Source organism: Condylura cristata, unplaced genomic scaffold, assembly GCF_000260355.1.
Source record: "Condylura cristata isolate star-nosed mole 26May11 unplaced genomic scaffold, ConCri1.0 scaffold00016, whole genome shotgun sequence".
In the NCBI taxonomy this organism is placed as follows: Eukaryota; Metazoa; Chordata; class Mammalia; order Eulipotyphla; family Talpidae; genus Condylura; species Condylura cristata.
Genome location: NW_004567117.1, coordinates 13,309,336 through 13,326,612, shown reverse-complemented (window position 1 = coordinate 13,326,612; position 17,277 = coordinate 13,309,336). Strand labels below are relative to the sequence as shown.

Here is a 17,277-nt window from a genome sequence, read left to right as displayed (position 1 = left end):
GCTCCCGGGTGTTGGTCACTTGGTGGAGTTTTCACTTGAGAATCATTGGTTCAGAAAGCACATGGCCGAGGGTTATGCTTTCTGCCTCTGACCCAGCATAGAATCCTCAAAGCCTTCCAGGCAGCTTCTGTAGATACCCCCGTGATGGGGTGTGTGCCACCTGTCTGGGAGAACATCCCCTATTTGCATAGAGGTGGTGTTTAGGAAGCATGCCTGCAAGCCTGCAGCTGTGGATCACAAAGAGCTCTGCCTTGAAGAGACTGTGGCTCAGTTTCAGAGGTGAGGAGCATGGAGCTGTGAGGATACCAGCGGGGCTACTATAACCAAAGTTTACGATTCTTTGTTACTTTTTCCAGAAGGAACAGGTACTGTTCATCATCTGTATGCAAATGATACAGAAACATTTGCAGACGCTTCTTTGTTAGGCAGCATTTGATAGGCATGATAGTGATCTGGGATAGCATCATTTATTTTGTAGATACTGGAAGTGGCTCTCCTTGCCACGCAAACCTTTGATTATAGTTCATATATCCATCTTGGCTTCCCCCCACTAGATAGTTTTTGCCCTCAAGGAATGAATAGTCATAATCTAGACTTGGGTGTAGAGACTGGCTACATGGGAAGCCAAGTGGCATTGTGGACTCATTATTTGGGCTTGTCCATTCTTTATTATGCTATGAACACAAGGTTTTTCCCCAGTCAGACTGCACACTTCAGAGAAGGAATACTTCTTCCACCCAGCTGTAGTTTCAACGATGAGCATACATAGTACCTCACCAGTGTGTGATCATTAATTACTTAGAGAAAACTGTGTTGTAGGCAAGACTGTAAGCAAGCACTGAAAAATTAATGATTAACAATAACCAGCAAGCCACTGGGTTTATGCTAATAAAACATTGTCCTTTAAAGAATATACGTGTTTATTTAACACCATAAATTATACCCCCTAAACATATGTAACATTTTTGTGTTTTTAAAGTGCTTTAAAAGATATTTATTTTTTAATAAGTGGGGAAAATGTTCTTTAAAAGACATTTAATTTTTAGTGAAAAAGAGTATCACCAAAAAGCACATGACAATTTGTTCATCATCGTTGACAAATGGTATTTTGATATAAAACTCACATGTAGCACTGAATACCAAAATGATGGGTACACACAGCTGCAATTCAAAATCAGATTTGCTACTAGCCCTCTGGATGATGTCTTAAATCAAGGACGGTCCCGAGTGCAAAGTGGAGGTGCTTTTGAAGGTGAATTCCTCACTCTGTGATGGCCTTGGTCTAGTGCTCAGGACAGCCATTCAGACTGGCAGCACCTTGGACTGCCAGAGCATCAGTGACAGGGATGGGGATGTTGTTGACTTGAATGTTCTTCAGACAGCCAAAGAATGATTTCCACACAGGGAGCTCCAGGGTTTGCAAATTGGCTGAAAGAGTGAAGGAGAGGCACTCAGTGGATAATTCCTACCATCCAATGGATGCGCCTATTTAAAAAGCAGCTTATTAGAGCTGCAGGTACCCACAGAATAGTGCACACAGCCATTTCCTTCCTTCAAGGGGGCATCTGACACACGAAATCTGATATGCTAAATCAGCAGTAGGGTACTGTGCAGATTCTTCAAAGAGGGAGATTTCACAGTGCAAATCAGTAGAACTCCAGTGCTTTTTCTGGCTCACAGAGGACTCATTAACATCCAACTTATTTAGAGGGGCACAAAGCAATGAGAACGACAAGGTTCTTTCCAGACAAAAATTCCAGTTTTGAACTTGACCCCATCTTACCCTGCCTGGCTCTCTCACTCTGGCTTCATCAAGCTTAACAACTCACCAGTAAAATGAAATGCCTGGAGAGGAGAGACCAGCTTTTCAGTCCCTTTCCTGATTCTGGATTGGTATCAGGCTTCTCTGATAAGAGGTTAATGTAAACTTTTAAGAGAAACTTATCAGTTTTAGGTTTGGGATAAGAGAAAACAGCAGTAATGGGGCTGAGCTACCCTGAAATATGCCAGTTGCTGGCAAACGGACTTGCCTGTGTGCTGAAGCAAAAGGCCTCCCCACATCCACCATCCAGCCAATGGCTGACTGCTAATAACCCCTGGACTGGGGCATCACACTTGTTGGGCTAAGATGGAATTGTTCAAGTTGACATGGGCAACGCGGTCATAACAGGAGTCAGGACAAGGGTTACCTGGGGCCCCTCCAATGTGCAACAGCTCCGGAGTGCGGGCCGGTGGGAAGGGGAATCGCCCAGCTGTGTGGCTATTGTCTCTGTCCAGTTCGAGGTGCAGGATGTGCTGTTTTATGCTGACTGGAGGGAAAGGAAGTTGGTCAGGTGTAAGCACAGGGAAGAGCCCTGTCTTATCCACTGTTAAATATCCACACTGTTGTGTTACTGCTGGCTGTACTTTAACTCATTCCTTTCAGACCGGTGGGAGCACTGTTTCCAGGAGGCTGGTGACCCAAGAGAGAAATCCAACATGCTCTGGACACCAGGCGGTATTTATGTTCTTCCACATATATGATAAAATGTAAGCTTTAAGTGAATCTGCGAGGCACACAGGATCACAGCCCCTTCCCAGAGGAGTGGTGAGTCTCAGTCACAGAGGAAGATGACAAGAGGGTTAAGTTGAATGAACCGGGATTCAAGACCCTGGCTTCTGTCTCAATATCCCTCCAAGATATTGACTTCTGATGACTGACTCCAAAGTCTCATGTTTGACTCTCAAAACAAAATTCCTCCCATGTTAGCAATTTTAGTGAGTTGCAAAGTAGTTTTGAAATTAGCCAAGAAAGATGCCTTTTTACAAAAGGGATTTTCACAATACAGGTTACTATTATCTCCAAACCAATGTCTACAAGTTGTTTATAAAATAGCAAATTTGATTTGAGATGCTGTATCTGTTCTCACTTAGAAGTCTAAGTGGTTTACATTAACAGTAAATGGTTATTGCAAAAGAAACTCTAACAAATCCTCACTGATCACTTACTCTGTCAAGTACTGCCAGCACTTTAGATAAAATACATTATTCTATTCAATTTTTATGTTACTGAGAGGTGTATTCTATTTTATCTTCAGATAGAGGGAAAAACTGAAGGTCAAGAACAATTAACTAGCTTGCCCAAGATCACACAGTTAAGGGCTGGAACTGAGATTGGACCTCTGTTCTTTTGTGTTCAGAGTCAAAATCTAACACAGTCAGAAAACAGACATAGTTTATCAACTTGCTGGACTAAAAAGGAAATCTCAGTATGTTAAGAAGAATTGGACGTGGCCACCACCACGAATAATATAGATGAGGCTGTGATCATGTCAACCTGGGGGTTGGGCCCAGTCAGACATTAATGGATGATGAAGTGAGACAGTAAGTCGAGGTGGGAAGGAAGGCAGGCGAAGGGTGCCGTACCTGCCACTGAGTGCCACTGTCCATCACACAGAGACTGCTTTGGTGTGACCGAGGTCAAGATCCCCCCTGCTTCACTGTTCAAAGAGGCCGTGACCTGGAAAACACACACATTTTAATCCATCTGGAAAGGCATGTGGAGTTAACTGCCCCTGCCAGTCTCCTTCCCAGCCCTCGCTACTCTAAGGGCACAGGGTGCTTTGCAATGGGCTCCCCTGCAGCGCCAGGTGGTCGCACAGAGACCATGGCTTTGCAGTAATCTCCGCTGCATCCCTGCCAGGCTGGCAAGCGCCAGCCCACTGCCCAACCTCAGGCAAGGAGCCTCACCCGCCTGAACCCTGCCCCTGCCAGGTCCTGCTCAACAGCTGCTGAGTGGCATAAGGATCTATCTTAGCCAGAGCATGTGCCAGTGGCTCTGTTTACAAGGACATGTAAAACTGGAAGGCAAAATTTCTGTCTGAGGCTTTCTGCAAGGACCAGCCAGTCACAATAATTCCACGAAGGCTTAACATGTACCGGGTTCTCATCCAAGGAACTCAAGGTACAGGACACATGGTAGTGGTCAGCCTTGAAATGTGCTTTTGTGTGGAATCTCATATCCCCACTGTCTAGACCTAGGATACTCCTAGGGCTGAAAGGTGAAGAGAGGAGAGGACTACAATAAGTATGTTGATAAATAATGTACATGAAATCTGCACTAGACAAAGCAGCCTATTCTCAGGCAATTTTCAAGTTAAGAGTTGCCAGGCTATTATGAAGGTCACTACCTCTTGATTTCACTTTTTGTGTGTTATTATTTCCTATGAGAAGCACTTACTAGAGCCTTTGGTCCACCCCCTACTACTGAAAAACTTTTCAATCCCATGGCTGACTTCTCGGGCCTTCCAGCATCCTGCCCAACTCCAATAAAAGTGTTCTAAGGGCCCTCCCTAGTGGCACAGTGGGTTAAAGCACAGCACTAAGAAGCTTAAGCCACTTTCGCATGAGTTCGATTCCCACCTGCCCCAGAGGAGATCCACATGGCGCGGCAGACCTCTGCTGACCCTCCCTGTTCCCCTCAGCAGGGTACTTTGTCGATCTGCCTGTTCTGCTCCCCACTGTCTCGGGTGAAGCCTCTCACCACCCTGCACCTCTAGCCTGTACCCCAGTTCTGTATGAATAAATAAATCTTTAAAAAAAAAGTGTTCTAGGACTTGAGGCTATTTTACTTTCTTTGGAAAATGTCTCCCTCATATTTAATAAACTGGAGGAATGGAAGGGAAAGAAATTGGTTTATAATCAACCTTTGCCTGGAGGCCTTAATTGAAAGAGGCTTTCTGGGACAATCTGGTTTTAAAGATTTTGTTTTGTTTTGTTTTGTTTTGTTTTTGAGAAGGAAAGTAATGTTACTATGTGGGGGAAAATAAGAGATTGAACAGGCCTGTGAGTATTGGGAGGGATGAGGCAACAGAAACACAAACTGAAAAATGAATCACAAAAGGCCAAAGGACACCTGGGTGGACACGCTGGCTACAGGGACTGGAAAGGCCAGTGTGTTGTGCAGTGAGGACTGGACAGCTGATAAATCAGTGACCACAGGGCTGGAGAGAAACCCTGTCCCAGTACTGCCCTGGGAGTGAACGATGTGACAAGGGTGAAGGGAGGAGAAATAAGGGAATATTTACTATGTGGAGGGCAATTATTATCATTTCTTTAAGCCCAAGATACAAAATCACACACATTTTAAAAATAAGGAAACTGAGTCTAAAAGAGGTCAAGTAAACTTAGTGGTGAATCAAAGAAAGCTCAGCTTCTCTGCATTTCTCAAGAATGACGATGTCAAGTGCAAACACCACGGGGGCCAAATTACTTGCTAAAGGAAAATGGCAGCTTGGCCCTGCAGCCAGGCCTCCTGATTGCAATATTGGATCCCATTCTCTACAATGACTTCACTTATGAGGGTTCCCCAAGCTAGAGTCCAAGTCTAATGTGGACCCACAGACCCTCCCAAGTCATCAGACACCACACACCTTTCCTGCCTCCAGGTAAACACATAAGTGGTTCCCAGATTGACTTCCAATGTGTATCAGGATTCCAGTGAGACTTCGTGGACGAATGCTGAAAACAAGCTTAAATTCTGGTCCAAGTAACACAGGGTTAGCTGTCCAAAGGGGGGAAAAAGGAAAAGAGTTAAAATTCTTATGGAATCAACCCAATATCCAGAAGCAGATGACTGGATTAAAAAGTTGTGGTACATATATACAATGGAATATTACTCAGCAATCAAAAAGGATAAACTCATTTCTTTTTGCAGCAACATAGATGGAGCTGGAAGGGGGTCATGCTTAGTGAAATAAGCCAGAAAGAAAAAGAAAAATACTGGATGGTTCACTCATAGCTGGAGCATAAAGGATTGGGGAGGGGGAGAGGGAAGGGGAATGGAGCAGCAATTTTAATAAAGAAGAAATCAACTATATACCAGAGACTATATACCACTTTATGAGGGGTGGAGTGGAGACTGGGATCAAAAATGGGGGTGGAGGGGGAGTGCATGGGACTATGGCCATAGCACATGGGTAAATTGGTGTAAACCCACGGGGATTACAATTGAAATGGAAAAAGGCACAAAATGATGTAAAAATAAACTAATAAAAAAAGTTAAAGTCTTAATTCGAGAATAATGGAGTTATTCAAACTTAGAAACACAAATTCTTTTGAACTACTCCTTACCTAGGATGACATGACCACCTTCCTGGGAGAAATAAATGCCTTTCTCCAAAGAGCCATCCAAGCAGGGAGATACCCCAAAGCTTGCAGAAGGGTTATCCAAGGGTTTCAGATCCAATTGAAAGTTCCTCAGGCAACCCACAAAACTGCTTTGTGGGAGACTCTATAATCAAACAGATGAAAAATTAAATCTCATTCCTCACAACTCTAGAAAAGTATGGGCAACCCAATAAGGGTGTGAGGGGGGTGGGGGGGAAGCTGTCCTGAAAATGGGGGAAGGTGGCAGGATGCGGGGGGCTTAGCCTTCCTGCCTTGAAGGGCCAGGCAGGACTGTTCCATTCAGTTCACTGTCCACAATGCCGAAAAGCCTGGACACCAGATGCCTGCTGGGTGGTGGAAGTTTGAAGGTGTCCCCAAGCCCTGTGGTGAGTGTGAGGGGGCAGAGGTGGTTTGGGTTCCAGCTACTGCAGGAATAAGAACAGGGAGGGGGACCTGCGCCAGGACCTGATCCCGGCAGGGCTGCAGTGGGGAATTGCCACCCTGCAACTCACAGATCTCTTTATAGGTACAAGCCAATTCTTAGTGTTTTATCAGTCTGTGTGATAGTTTCATGCAGGACAGCTGACTGAAAAAGAGGCCAAAATAGTCCTAAAATAATAAAGTGTAAAACAGCTCCTGGCATTGTTGAGCTTGGTTTGCCAGCAGAATATCATGATTAACATCAACACAAGACACCGTGGGAAGCACTAGGGGCTCTCAGAGAGCCAGGTGCCAGCCCAAGCTGGCCACAGTGCCCAGGTGGACTTCTGGGTTCCTCAGGTTATAAGCCTGATGGTCTCTGTATGTGCCCTGGGGAGGGAGAGGGACAATAACTTTCATAAAAATCTCAAAGAAGTCATGCAATGAACAAAATCTCTCAACTCCCTTTTAGAAGAAATGGTCTTAGGACCCCGGGATTCTCAGAACAGATGAGGACATGATCATTTTAAGAGAACACGGTGATATGAAGATGTAGCATCAGCAACAAAGGCACTGATTATGTGCCTATGGCATTTTTCTCATTTCTTTTTTTTTTTTTTGAAGATTTATTTTTATTTGTTTATGCATACAAGAACTGGGGTGTAGGCCAGAGGTGTGTGTGTGGAGTGGGAGAGGATTCACCAGAGACAGAGTGAGGGGCAGAACACTCCACCAGAGACAGAGTGGGGGTGAAATACACTGCTGAGGGGAGCAGTGGGCTAGACAGGAGGGGGTCTGCTGTGCCCTGTGGGTCAGCTCCCTGGCCAGGGATCGAACTCAAGCTGTTGTGGTGATAGGGTGATAGTACTGAGACTTAACCCCTAGACCACCAGGAGGTCCCATTTCTAGTTTCTTAAGATGCACCATCATATGCAATGAAGTGCCTGAATCTGAAGCCAAGTTTGGGCCCCCCAGGACAAGTCATAATCACTCAGTGACCCCAGCAGGCTGCTGGAGACTTGGTACTCAGAGGCAGTCACTGTTTGACAGAAGCTATCTGCCCTTTGACAGGCAGGAGGAGGGCAGCCTGATGACTTGTACCCTCAGCTTGAAGGGGGTTGCAGAAAGAACCTCATTGTGGACAGTGCTGCTATGGAGTGTCCCAATATTGGGGTGCTGGTGTGATTTATGGAGACTGCCTTTAACTAGCCAACCCTCACTGGTTTTTCTAAGGGAAATAGGTTCAGGAGAACAAACACTGACACTGAGCAGCCTCCTTGCTATGAATGTTTTATATTACATATATAATGCTGTGTACTTTGTGTGTGTGTGTGTGTGTGTATAAAGTAATATGTAATAAAACAAAATAATACTTTATGATTTGCTAGGGCTTTGGCTCAAACCCCAGTGCAAAGCTCAAGTGAACCAGGCTGAGTCCCATGGAGCCATAAGCTGGGCTGCCTGACACCCTATAATCGAAGCAGGAAAATGACAGCTTAATTATGTCTGTTTCTGGTGTAGACTTAAGTCATGGCCCTTCTTCCTGCGGGAGGCAGGTGAGGCAACCTCACACCAGAATGGGGGTCCAATCCCCAGAAAAGAGATAGGAGGCATCAAGCATCTGACACTGCATTTAGGTGGAGGCGATTTGAGGCCATACCTTAGCTTTGTGGGGAAAAGGCAAATCTAGAAGATAATGAAAATAACAAAAAATACCAAAACAACAAGCCAGGAGCAATGGACACTCAGGCAGTGTGAAACTGGGGAGGACAAGACAGGGAAGCTGCACAGAGCCTGCTGAAGGGCTCCTGGAGCCCTGTCCCATCAAAGACTTTCATCTTGACAAATCCAGTAATGCACCCCTCCTTCATGGGGCCAGACTTACGAAGCTCAAAATCTCCCCAAGTTTGGTTCTTACGGTAATTTCATTTCAGCTACTGAGGAGCATTATAATACATTTGTGATCAAGTTTGTCTTTATCCTGCCCTGTCTGACTAGAGCAAGGAACACATTCACACTGGCAGCTGATATGTCTTTACTGCCTCTTACAATCACATGAGACACACCTGATCGAGCTCCTTTTTCTCGGAATGAAGAAAGTCTAGGTCATGTTGCTAGCTAGACATCAATAACTTTTATTTTCACATATTTATTTTTTATGGTCCCTTACTGTTTATAGTAAAGGATTGGGGGTTCCTATTTATGAGAGAGAAAAATATCCTTTCAAACAAATTGATATAAAAAGTGAGTTGACTGAAAGCAAGCCACTAAGTAAATGTACTCTCTGGATATAGCAGAGGTGACATCGGTGGCAGCAACTGCCAAAGCTTGGAAAATATTATCTTCACCAAAAATTTCCAGTTACAACCAAAAACCTGTGCTTTTGCATCCCATGGATTAGAATCTAAGAGAGTCCTGTTTCTAAAACCACAGAGATGCCCTGCTCACTTCTTCAGGGCCTGTGTCTGTCTCAAACTTCACCTTAAAAACGAAGGATCAGGTTGGGGGATAGATACTGTTTCTGTGGGCTCATGGATATTAGAGCTTTTCAAAAAAGAATTTGAAATATTTTGAGATTCTTGACTATCTTAAAAGTTATAAAGTCATACCACATGGTGAATTCACTTTCTCTATGGCTTGAACATAACTGTTTACCTTTGGTTTCCCTGAGGGAGATGATCCCAGGTAAACTGATGCTGTGAAGCTGATGGTAGAGTTTCCAGCCAAACTCCCCTCCTGGGCCCTCAGACCATCCACAACCAGGCGGCCTCTTTCTCCATCTTGTCCAAAGGCCACCTTCAGAGTAAAGAAAATGAGTTAAGCTTACCTCTGGTGTTGTATTTTATTAGCAGTCACAGGAAATTGCAAAAAAAAGATGTTTTCTGTTCCTTCATGTAGCTTTAAAAAATAAAAGATTTTTTCCCCCTCATATTGTCATTAGCTTCGTCCTTTGTGAGTTCATGTTAGATGGTGAACAGAGTGAGCTAAAAGAGCGCTTTAAAAAAGGTTGCTCATGGAAAATATCATGCTTAGTGAAATAAACCAGGAAGAAAAAGAAAAATACCAGATGGTTTCACTCATAGGAGTATAATAGACCAGGCGAGAAAATAATAATAATAATAATAATAATGGACAGCTATATACCAGAGACAATGTATGGGGGTGGAGTGGGGATGGGATCAATAACGGTGAGGGGGAGGGAAATGCACTGGACTTTGGTGATGGCACAGGGGTGATTTGGTGATGGGAAGCCCAAGGGGATTGCAACTGAGATGGGTAAATGCACAAAATTATGTAAAAATAAACTATTATATTATTTTTAAAAAAAAGGTTGCTCAAAAGTGAATGAATAAAAAGACATAACTGATCTGGAGACTTAAGCAAAAGATAAATGACTAAAGAGCTAAAGGAACATCTCTCCCCCCATCCCCACCCCCCACGCACACTAGCGTGCACACACGCACAACCCAGGGGACGAGCGCGTGTGCATGAGTAGTTACATGTTCCCTGAGCACGGGGAGAGGCCAGCAGCTACTTTTCTTCTCACAAGAGGAGAGATTTTTGCTAAGAGTCAGAACCCCTAGGCTCGGCGCAGACTCTGCCATCTCATGGCCATGAAACCAGTCCCCAATGGCCCCCCCGTTTACATGCCTGGCTATGGCCTCTGGCCTCTGCTGTCTTCCGACACATGAGCTAGAATTTCTAACAGGCAGCTCAGCCTGGAAGGGTCACAGCTCCACTTCTCCCCAGCTCTAGGTCTCCCCTTCCTCAGACCATCTCCACCAGCCCCCCTTCTTCTCTATCTCAGTAACAGCCCCACTTGTGACCCACCTGCTGGCCCTAAATCTCAGGACTGTCAACTCCTGTTTCTCTCTCCCATCCTGGACACCCCACTTCTCTCCCCGATACCATGGCCCCTCCAAGTCATAACTTCTGGTTGGTCACCCTATTTGAGCTCTTGCACTTTTAGTCTCTTCAGCTAAATAGAGTATTAAAAAATACAAACCTGTTCATGTATGTCTCTTTTTATATGTTAAGGCTCTCCAAAGCTTCCACAGTCAGCTATTTGGCCTTCAAAACTTAATGATCTGGGTCTGGCTTTCTTATCTCTGCTTATCCTTGCTGTTCTGTTCACGTAGCTAATTCCTGACGGCGTCTTTTTTTTTTTTTCCAGGATGTATTTATTTATGCACACAGAATTGGGGTACAGGCCAGAGGTGCAGGGGTGGTGAAAGGATTCACCAGAGACAGAGTGGAGAGAACAGGCCAACTGACGAAGTACACTGCTGAGGGGAGCAGCGGGCGGGTCAGGAGAGGTCTGCCTCACTATGTGGGTCACCTCCGGGGTAGGGATCGAACTCATGCTGAAATGGCTTTAACTTCTCAGTACTATGTTTCAACCCGCTGAGCCATCAGGGAGGGCTCCCTGACTGCGTCTTTTATTCACTGTGCCCAAATAAAATTCATGGCGTACCCTTCCTGTGGTCTCAAGCAACTGTTCCCTCCTTCCTTCATGGAGGTCCTCGCCCCTGTTCTCTCCAAGCCAGTCTCCCTGCTCAGCCACTTCCTTACCTTGGCCCACTGTTTTCTTCAAGCGCTTACTTGTATCTGACACTATTATACTGGGGACTTTCGTTCATGGGCCCCGGGATGACAGCTCATTAGGTATGTGTTCAATTGCGGAGTGCAACTTGTCACACCACCTGCTTTCTGAGCTCCAGTTCACTAATCATTTAAAAAAACATAAAACAAAAAAGCCTTAGACTGTATTTCTTTTAAGTCTGGGTTGCTTTCAGGCAAGAGCCGGGATGCTAGAGATGTGGACTTCACATCTGCGCTCCGGACACAGCATTCTGCCCCCAAAAGGGCCCTGGAGGTCAAGAAATAGCCCTAGAAGTGAGAAGTGGTCCGGGAAGCAGGGGTGAAAGAAGGCAAAGGGGAGCGAGGGTGTGGGGAGCGGGGGAGGAAAGGACTCAAGGAGCAGTGAGAAAGGCCTGTCCTGACAGTCAGGATGGCATTTGTGGGTTTCTGTGTGCAGCTGAGAGGTTGGGCACTCAGTGCCTCTGACCACATTCGCTCCCCCAGGCCTGCAGGGTCATGCCAGGGAGGGCTGAGAGGCCACCTGCCGCCACAGTGAACGCCACCTGCACAGGCCGTGACAGCCGTACTCACCGTGTGCCACGATCCGTCATTACATTTCTCTTTACTTTTGAGTTTCAGCTTCTTCCCTTTAGCCCGCAATGCAAAGACCAGACGTCCTTTTGAAAGATAAAGACCCATGTAGGTGCCCTTACTGCCCATGTAGAACACGAGTCCTCGGGAAGATGTTGTCTGTAGGTCCACAGCAAAGCTCAGCCTGTAGGGAGAAGAAAACAGTAGGCAGAGAAGGAAGAACGGGATTTTTCGAGTTTCTGCAAGTCTTCCGGGCTGGGAAAGAGAATGAGAAGCCTCCTCTGCCCTCCATTTTTCAATTAGAATAAGATATGTGCTGATTAAATTACCTGTCTCTCAGAAGTTTTAAAGGCATGAAACTGTAGGAGTTAAACATTTTGTTTTATAACCTCCTTACTGTGTTGGGGTAAAGGGTGGAGATTCTAGGGCAAACTTAGCTACCAGGTTAAGTCCAGGACCACAGTGAGAATAAGCTTGCCTTACAGAAAAATACACATAATATTTACCATCCTAGCCATTTTTTAAAAAAGATTATTTATGCATACAAAACTGAGGTACAGGCCAGAGGTACAGGGGCGGCAAGAGGATACACCAGAGTGGGGAGCAGGACAGGTAAGTTGATAAACACTGCTGAGGGGAACAGCAGGCAGCTCAGGAGAGGTCTGCCCGCCATGTGGGTCAGCTCCCTGGCAGGATAGAATTTGCCCTGAAGTGGCTGCAGCTAGCTTGCAGTGCTGTGTCCCAAACCATTGTGTCACCAGGGAGGGTCAATCATAGCCGCTCTTAAGTGTATAGTTCAGTCGTGTTAAATACATTCTAAATTTGTACAACCAATCTCCAGAACTCTTTTCATCTTGCAAAACTAAATTGCATGCCCACTGCTCCCCAGTCCCCCCCCCCGCCCCTGTCCCTGGCAAGCACCACTCCACTTTCTGTCTCTACAATTTTGAACCTCATCTAAATGGAATCACAGCATTTCTTTTTAGTGACTAGCCCATTTCACTCAGCAGCCTGCACTTCTGAAGCACAGTGAATACACATTCTATTTTGTACACATGCAGGGAGAGCGGGAAGTAATGAGGAGTTGGGGACAACTTGAATAACAAAGTTTTGATTTAAGCATCAAGAGAACATTTTCTTTCAGATATATGATGGCGGCACAGAAGTACAGACCTTCTCCCTGGCACCTTGACACCTCTTGGACCTTAATACCCCGCCTATGATGGAATAGGAATTAAGCCAGTGCCAGGCAATAGCAGCAGGAATGAAAACTAATGTTCATCTGTGCGATGGTAGACGTCATTCACACATCTGGCTAAGCACGCTTTACCTGTATAGTTTTACATGTGGGTCACCTCCGTGGCGGGACAGAATTTACACTGAAGTGGCTGCAGCTAGCTTGCAGTGCTCACATGTATATCCATCCATCCATCCATCCATACCTACATCCATGTTTCCATTATCCGTCCATTCACAAATATTTCGTGAGTGTGTACAAGTGCAAAGGCATTGAGCCTTGGGGACGCGGTGATGGATGGTTCCTCATGCTGCTGTGAGGTACGTGTGCATGGAGAGAGATGTCTAAAAGTGCAGTGTGGGAAGCTGGTGGGGAGGGTGGCATCCTCCCCACCCGGTGTATATCCTGCTTATAGCTCTAGCCCTCATGCTTTGCACACAGTAGGCACACAAGACATAGTTAAATGATAAGTTAAATGACAGTAAGTGAATTAAATGACAAATGGAAAGTTGGAGGCAGAATTGGGACGTGGAAGACAAAATTTACTTCCTTCTCTTTGCTTTTTTAAGACTGTGAGGCTGAGCAAACACAGGGATATGCTTTAATTCTTCAGATTAGCAAATTTCCTTGAGGGTAACATTCTTCAAAATGAAAAAGAAATCTGTATTTGTTAAATTCAACCAGCCAGATGGTGACACTGCTCAATATTTCTCTCAGTGTGTCTGTGTAGTGCGGAGGTTTGGAGAATGAAGATTAGCCAATTAAGGAGGGTATTAAAACTTGCTACAGAATGAAAGTACTTTACATATGTGGGCTCGGTTATTAAATTTGACATTTGCTTTCCATAATTATTTTTTAAAGCAACTTTCTTTCAGAAAAGACTAGCTCACTAACTCCCAAAAAGGCAGCCATAGATTCCAATCCCAGCAAATGACTTTGTCTCACCGACTCTTCCTCACTGGTGGGTAGAGGGAGAAGGCAGAGCACTAAGAAGCATTTTTATATAACCACCACAATGTTAAAATAGTGGCAAAGAGGCAAAACTTCGCTAAAATATAGATGAAAGTGAGAACAATAGAATATTCCAAGTCTTGCAACTTTGAAAATGTACTGAGTCCCAGAGTATTTAGGACTAAAATAATTTAAAAGTTGTATTTACAAATGATTGGATACTTTTAAACCTCCCCTTGAAAAAAATGTTACATTTTCCATTTATGACACATAATGTCATGTTGGCAGTCTGAGAAGAGACTGGATAGCACACCCAGAATGCTGAGGGCTAGGGGTGGGGGAGGGAGGGCTGCAGAGGGAGGGAAGGCAGGGCTGGTGCAGAAAATGCAGATCCAGAGAGGCTGGACAGAGGGAGACTGGGAAGTCTTCTGCAGAACTTAGCCTTCGCCTTTCCACCTTCACCTTCACCTATAGGTCATGGACTTGGCTGAGAGTGGGCTTCCTGGGCAGGCTCCTTAGAAGCTATTACCTCTCCTCCCTGCAAGGAAAGCGTTATCACCTCCATTTAACTGTTGAGAAAACTGATGAGAAAAGAGAGGTAGCAAGTTTTGATAACAGGTGAGGCCGGCCTAATGATGCCAAGTTGGTGGAAAGCAAGCAAGTGCAGGCTTAGGAAAATTGACCCACTGTCTGAGGCAGCCCCTGAGGTGCTGTCGGGGCCCCTTCCAGGAGAACCTGCTATGGGAGAACAAGGGGTTTCAGCCCTTAGCTGCCATACCAGGGATCTGCAGCTATACCCCGAGAACCCCAGCCCAGGACGAGCAAGGCTGAGACAAGCGAGTCCAGCACTGTACACCTATAGGACGATCTTGGCTGCAGGAGCCAGTCAGCTGCCTGGCCTGAGGCTGCATGAACCCAGGGACTTTGACCCCCCTCCTTCCTTCCCCGCTCCTTTCACAGGGGCCAGGCCCACAGCTCCACTGAAAGGCTCCTCGCCAGTACCGGCTCCCTCGCCGGTATCTTGCAGGAGAACATGTTTTCTTGCACATGTAATCAATTCCATCTTGGCCCCTACATCCCTGAGACCTGAGGGGGGATAGTCATTAGGTCTAAAAGCCAGGGATTTTGACCCATAGGCAATCCTGCTTCTATAGATGATTCATAAGGGAGTTTTAGCACCTATATTTAAAAAAAATGTCCTTCAAATCACCTGAAAACAACAAAGCATGTTTTTCTTCTTTCTTCTAACATAACATCTCTTCTCATTTCCTCTCCTCCCTAAAAGATGCAACTTGTTCACACAAGAAATCCAAATGTATTCTCTAAAAACGATCTATCTAGCACTGAGTCTACCTAAAAGCATTTTTTTTTCTGACTACAGCCTACAGAAGAAAGGTGATTTATCATAGAAATAAATAGCAGCTTTGGAAAGAAACACCAGTCTTATTTTTAGAACACCATCAGTTCTAAATGGGAGCTGAACTGCTCATTTCAGCCGATGAGTCGCACCTCCCTCATGTCACATGTGCATTCCAGCTGTGGGGGTTACGCTGTGGCCTGCACAAGCTGGTCCCTCTTTTCACAAAAGGTGAGTGCCACCTCCTTAGTGACAGGTGTCACACCCGGGGGTAGAATCACTGCAGAATCAGGTTCTCGGAAGGCCCAGAGTCAAGAAATTAATTAATACCTGTGTTTCATCATCTCCTGGGGCAGCGTGAATAGCAAGTGGCTGGTGGGACTGTCCCCAAACCTGAGGGCTCTGTGACTAGCCTGGGCCTGGGATGGTGGCGGGCAGGACTGGGCATCTCGCCACACTTCTGCACCCCTCCGGGAGGTGGCTGGCATGTCCTGCAATGGCTGCAGGGAAGAGAAGCAAAACATTAGTTCAGCTAATTATCACTGGAAGGAAACAGCAAGGCTTATCTTGCTAAGTGCGTGGCTTAGTTTTTACTTTCACTCCTAAGAGAGAAATTCTGAAGGGACGAATTCATCCTTGGGGAGGACACAAGTCATTCCCATCCTACACAAGACTGGTCTTGTTACTGATAGGGGCAGCTCCTGGGACCAGCTCTGGCAGAACTCCTCCCCTGTGGTGCTTGGGAAGGACACAGATGCCCCGAGGGAGGCAGCATCTGGCCAGGCGGGCACAGCTGGCCAGATGGACATGGAGCTGCCCATCTGCCACCTCCCCTGGGGACCAGGCACCTGGGACTTTGCTGCAGGGCTGTGAAAGGACCTAGCATGCAGGAACAGAAAGGTAGGTGCCCCCATATACCCCCACTTTCATCAGAACGATGCCAACATAGAAGTCTGTTCTCTCAGCTGGCGGATACTCTGAACTTCTGAACAGGACTGATCTTCAATACTGGAAAACAACCCTACTCAACATAAAATGTGAATAGAAAAATTGTTGCAAGATGGTGAGATGCCCCAGCTCTCACCCTCTTTTTTTTTCTCTGAAGCTCAGACCTCTCCCACAGGGTGAGAGCTCAGCTAAGATCTCCATTCATCAAAGTGAAGGTCACAAGATTCAAGGGTCACAAATGAACATGTGACCCCAGCCTGGCCAATGAACCTTTGGGGAGATGGGGGCGGGGCAGCTGAGAAATGTTTCTAGTGCTGAGAGAAAGCCAGGGGGTGTGTTCTTACCTGGGCATTGGGCCTGGATACGACAGACCTTTACCCCCACCTGTCCAATATATGACACTGCAGACTGCCCACTGTTTAAGGCATCTTGTGTGGGTTTTTAGAGCTAGCAGCTAAAAGTTCTCCTCCCCAACTCAGTTCCTGATAGGATATTCAGAGTGCAAATTTCATGTAGTAATTGAAAACTGGTGTGCTTACGTGTTGCTAAGTGGAGATGATCAATCACTAGAAAATTAAAAGAACTACTTAAAGTTAACAGCCATCCCTGATCCTACTGGAGTGTCCTGCCTCCCGGAAAGTCTTCTTTGCGTATCAGTGGTAGTAACATCAAGAGGAACAGTTTTCTATAACACCCTTGTCACCAAGTCTTCCTTTACTGCCTTAATGGCACCACCGTTCTTCAGTATACCCAAACCCCGAGTGTTGGTCATCACCCCTCTTTCTTGCCTCTTCTATGCCCTGCTGGTCCTGTCATATTTTAAAAAATATTTATTTATGTATATATGTATACAGAACTGGGGTATAGGTCAGAGGTCCAGGGGCGGTGAGAGGACTCACCAGAGACAGAGCGGGGAGCAGAATAGGCCGACTGACGAAGTATACTGCTGAGGGGAGCAGCGGGCGAAACAGGAGAGGTCTGCCACACCATGTGGTCACCTCCCCTAAAGCCCCACCCCGTCATGGTGGCAGAAAATTCCCACCAA

General features: G+C 45.8%; 1 protein-coding gene across 1 annotated transcript in view; it reads right to left on the bottom strand.

Annotated features, from left to right (window-relative positions):
• Window positions 1-1,017: 1,017 nt before the first annotated feature.
• The window catches only part of LAMA3 (laminin, alpha 3), a 207,773-nt gene continuing 191,513 nt past the window's right edge, over window positions 1,018-17,277 (bottom strand). The window contains exons 67-74 of the mRNA XM_012725781.1: window positions 15,615-15,784; window positions 11,740-11,923; window positions 9,223-9,363; window positions 6,112-6,271; window positions 5,412-5,542; window positions 3,406-3,499; window positions 2,190-2,309; window positions 1,018-1,428 (exon numbers count right to left, since the gene is read on the bottom strand). Of these exons, the coding sequence (XP_012581235.1) occupies window positions 1,283-1,428; window positions 2,190-2,309; window positions 3,406-3,499; window positions 5,412-5,542; window positions 6,112-6,271; window positions 9,223-9,363; window positions 11,740-11,923; window positions 15,615-15,784 (1,146 nt within the window). The 3' untranslated portion in view covers window positions 1,018-1,282. The remainder of the gene's footprint in view (window positions 1,429-2,189; window positions 2,310-3,405; window positions 3,500-5,411; window positions 5,543-6,111; window positions 6,272-9,222; window positions 9,364-11,739; window positions 11,924-15,614; window positions 15,785-17,277) is intronic.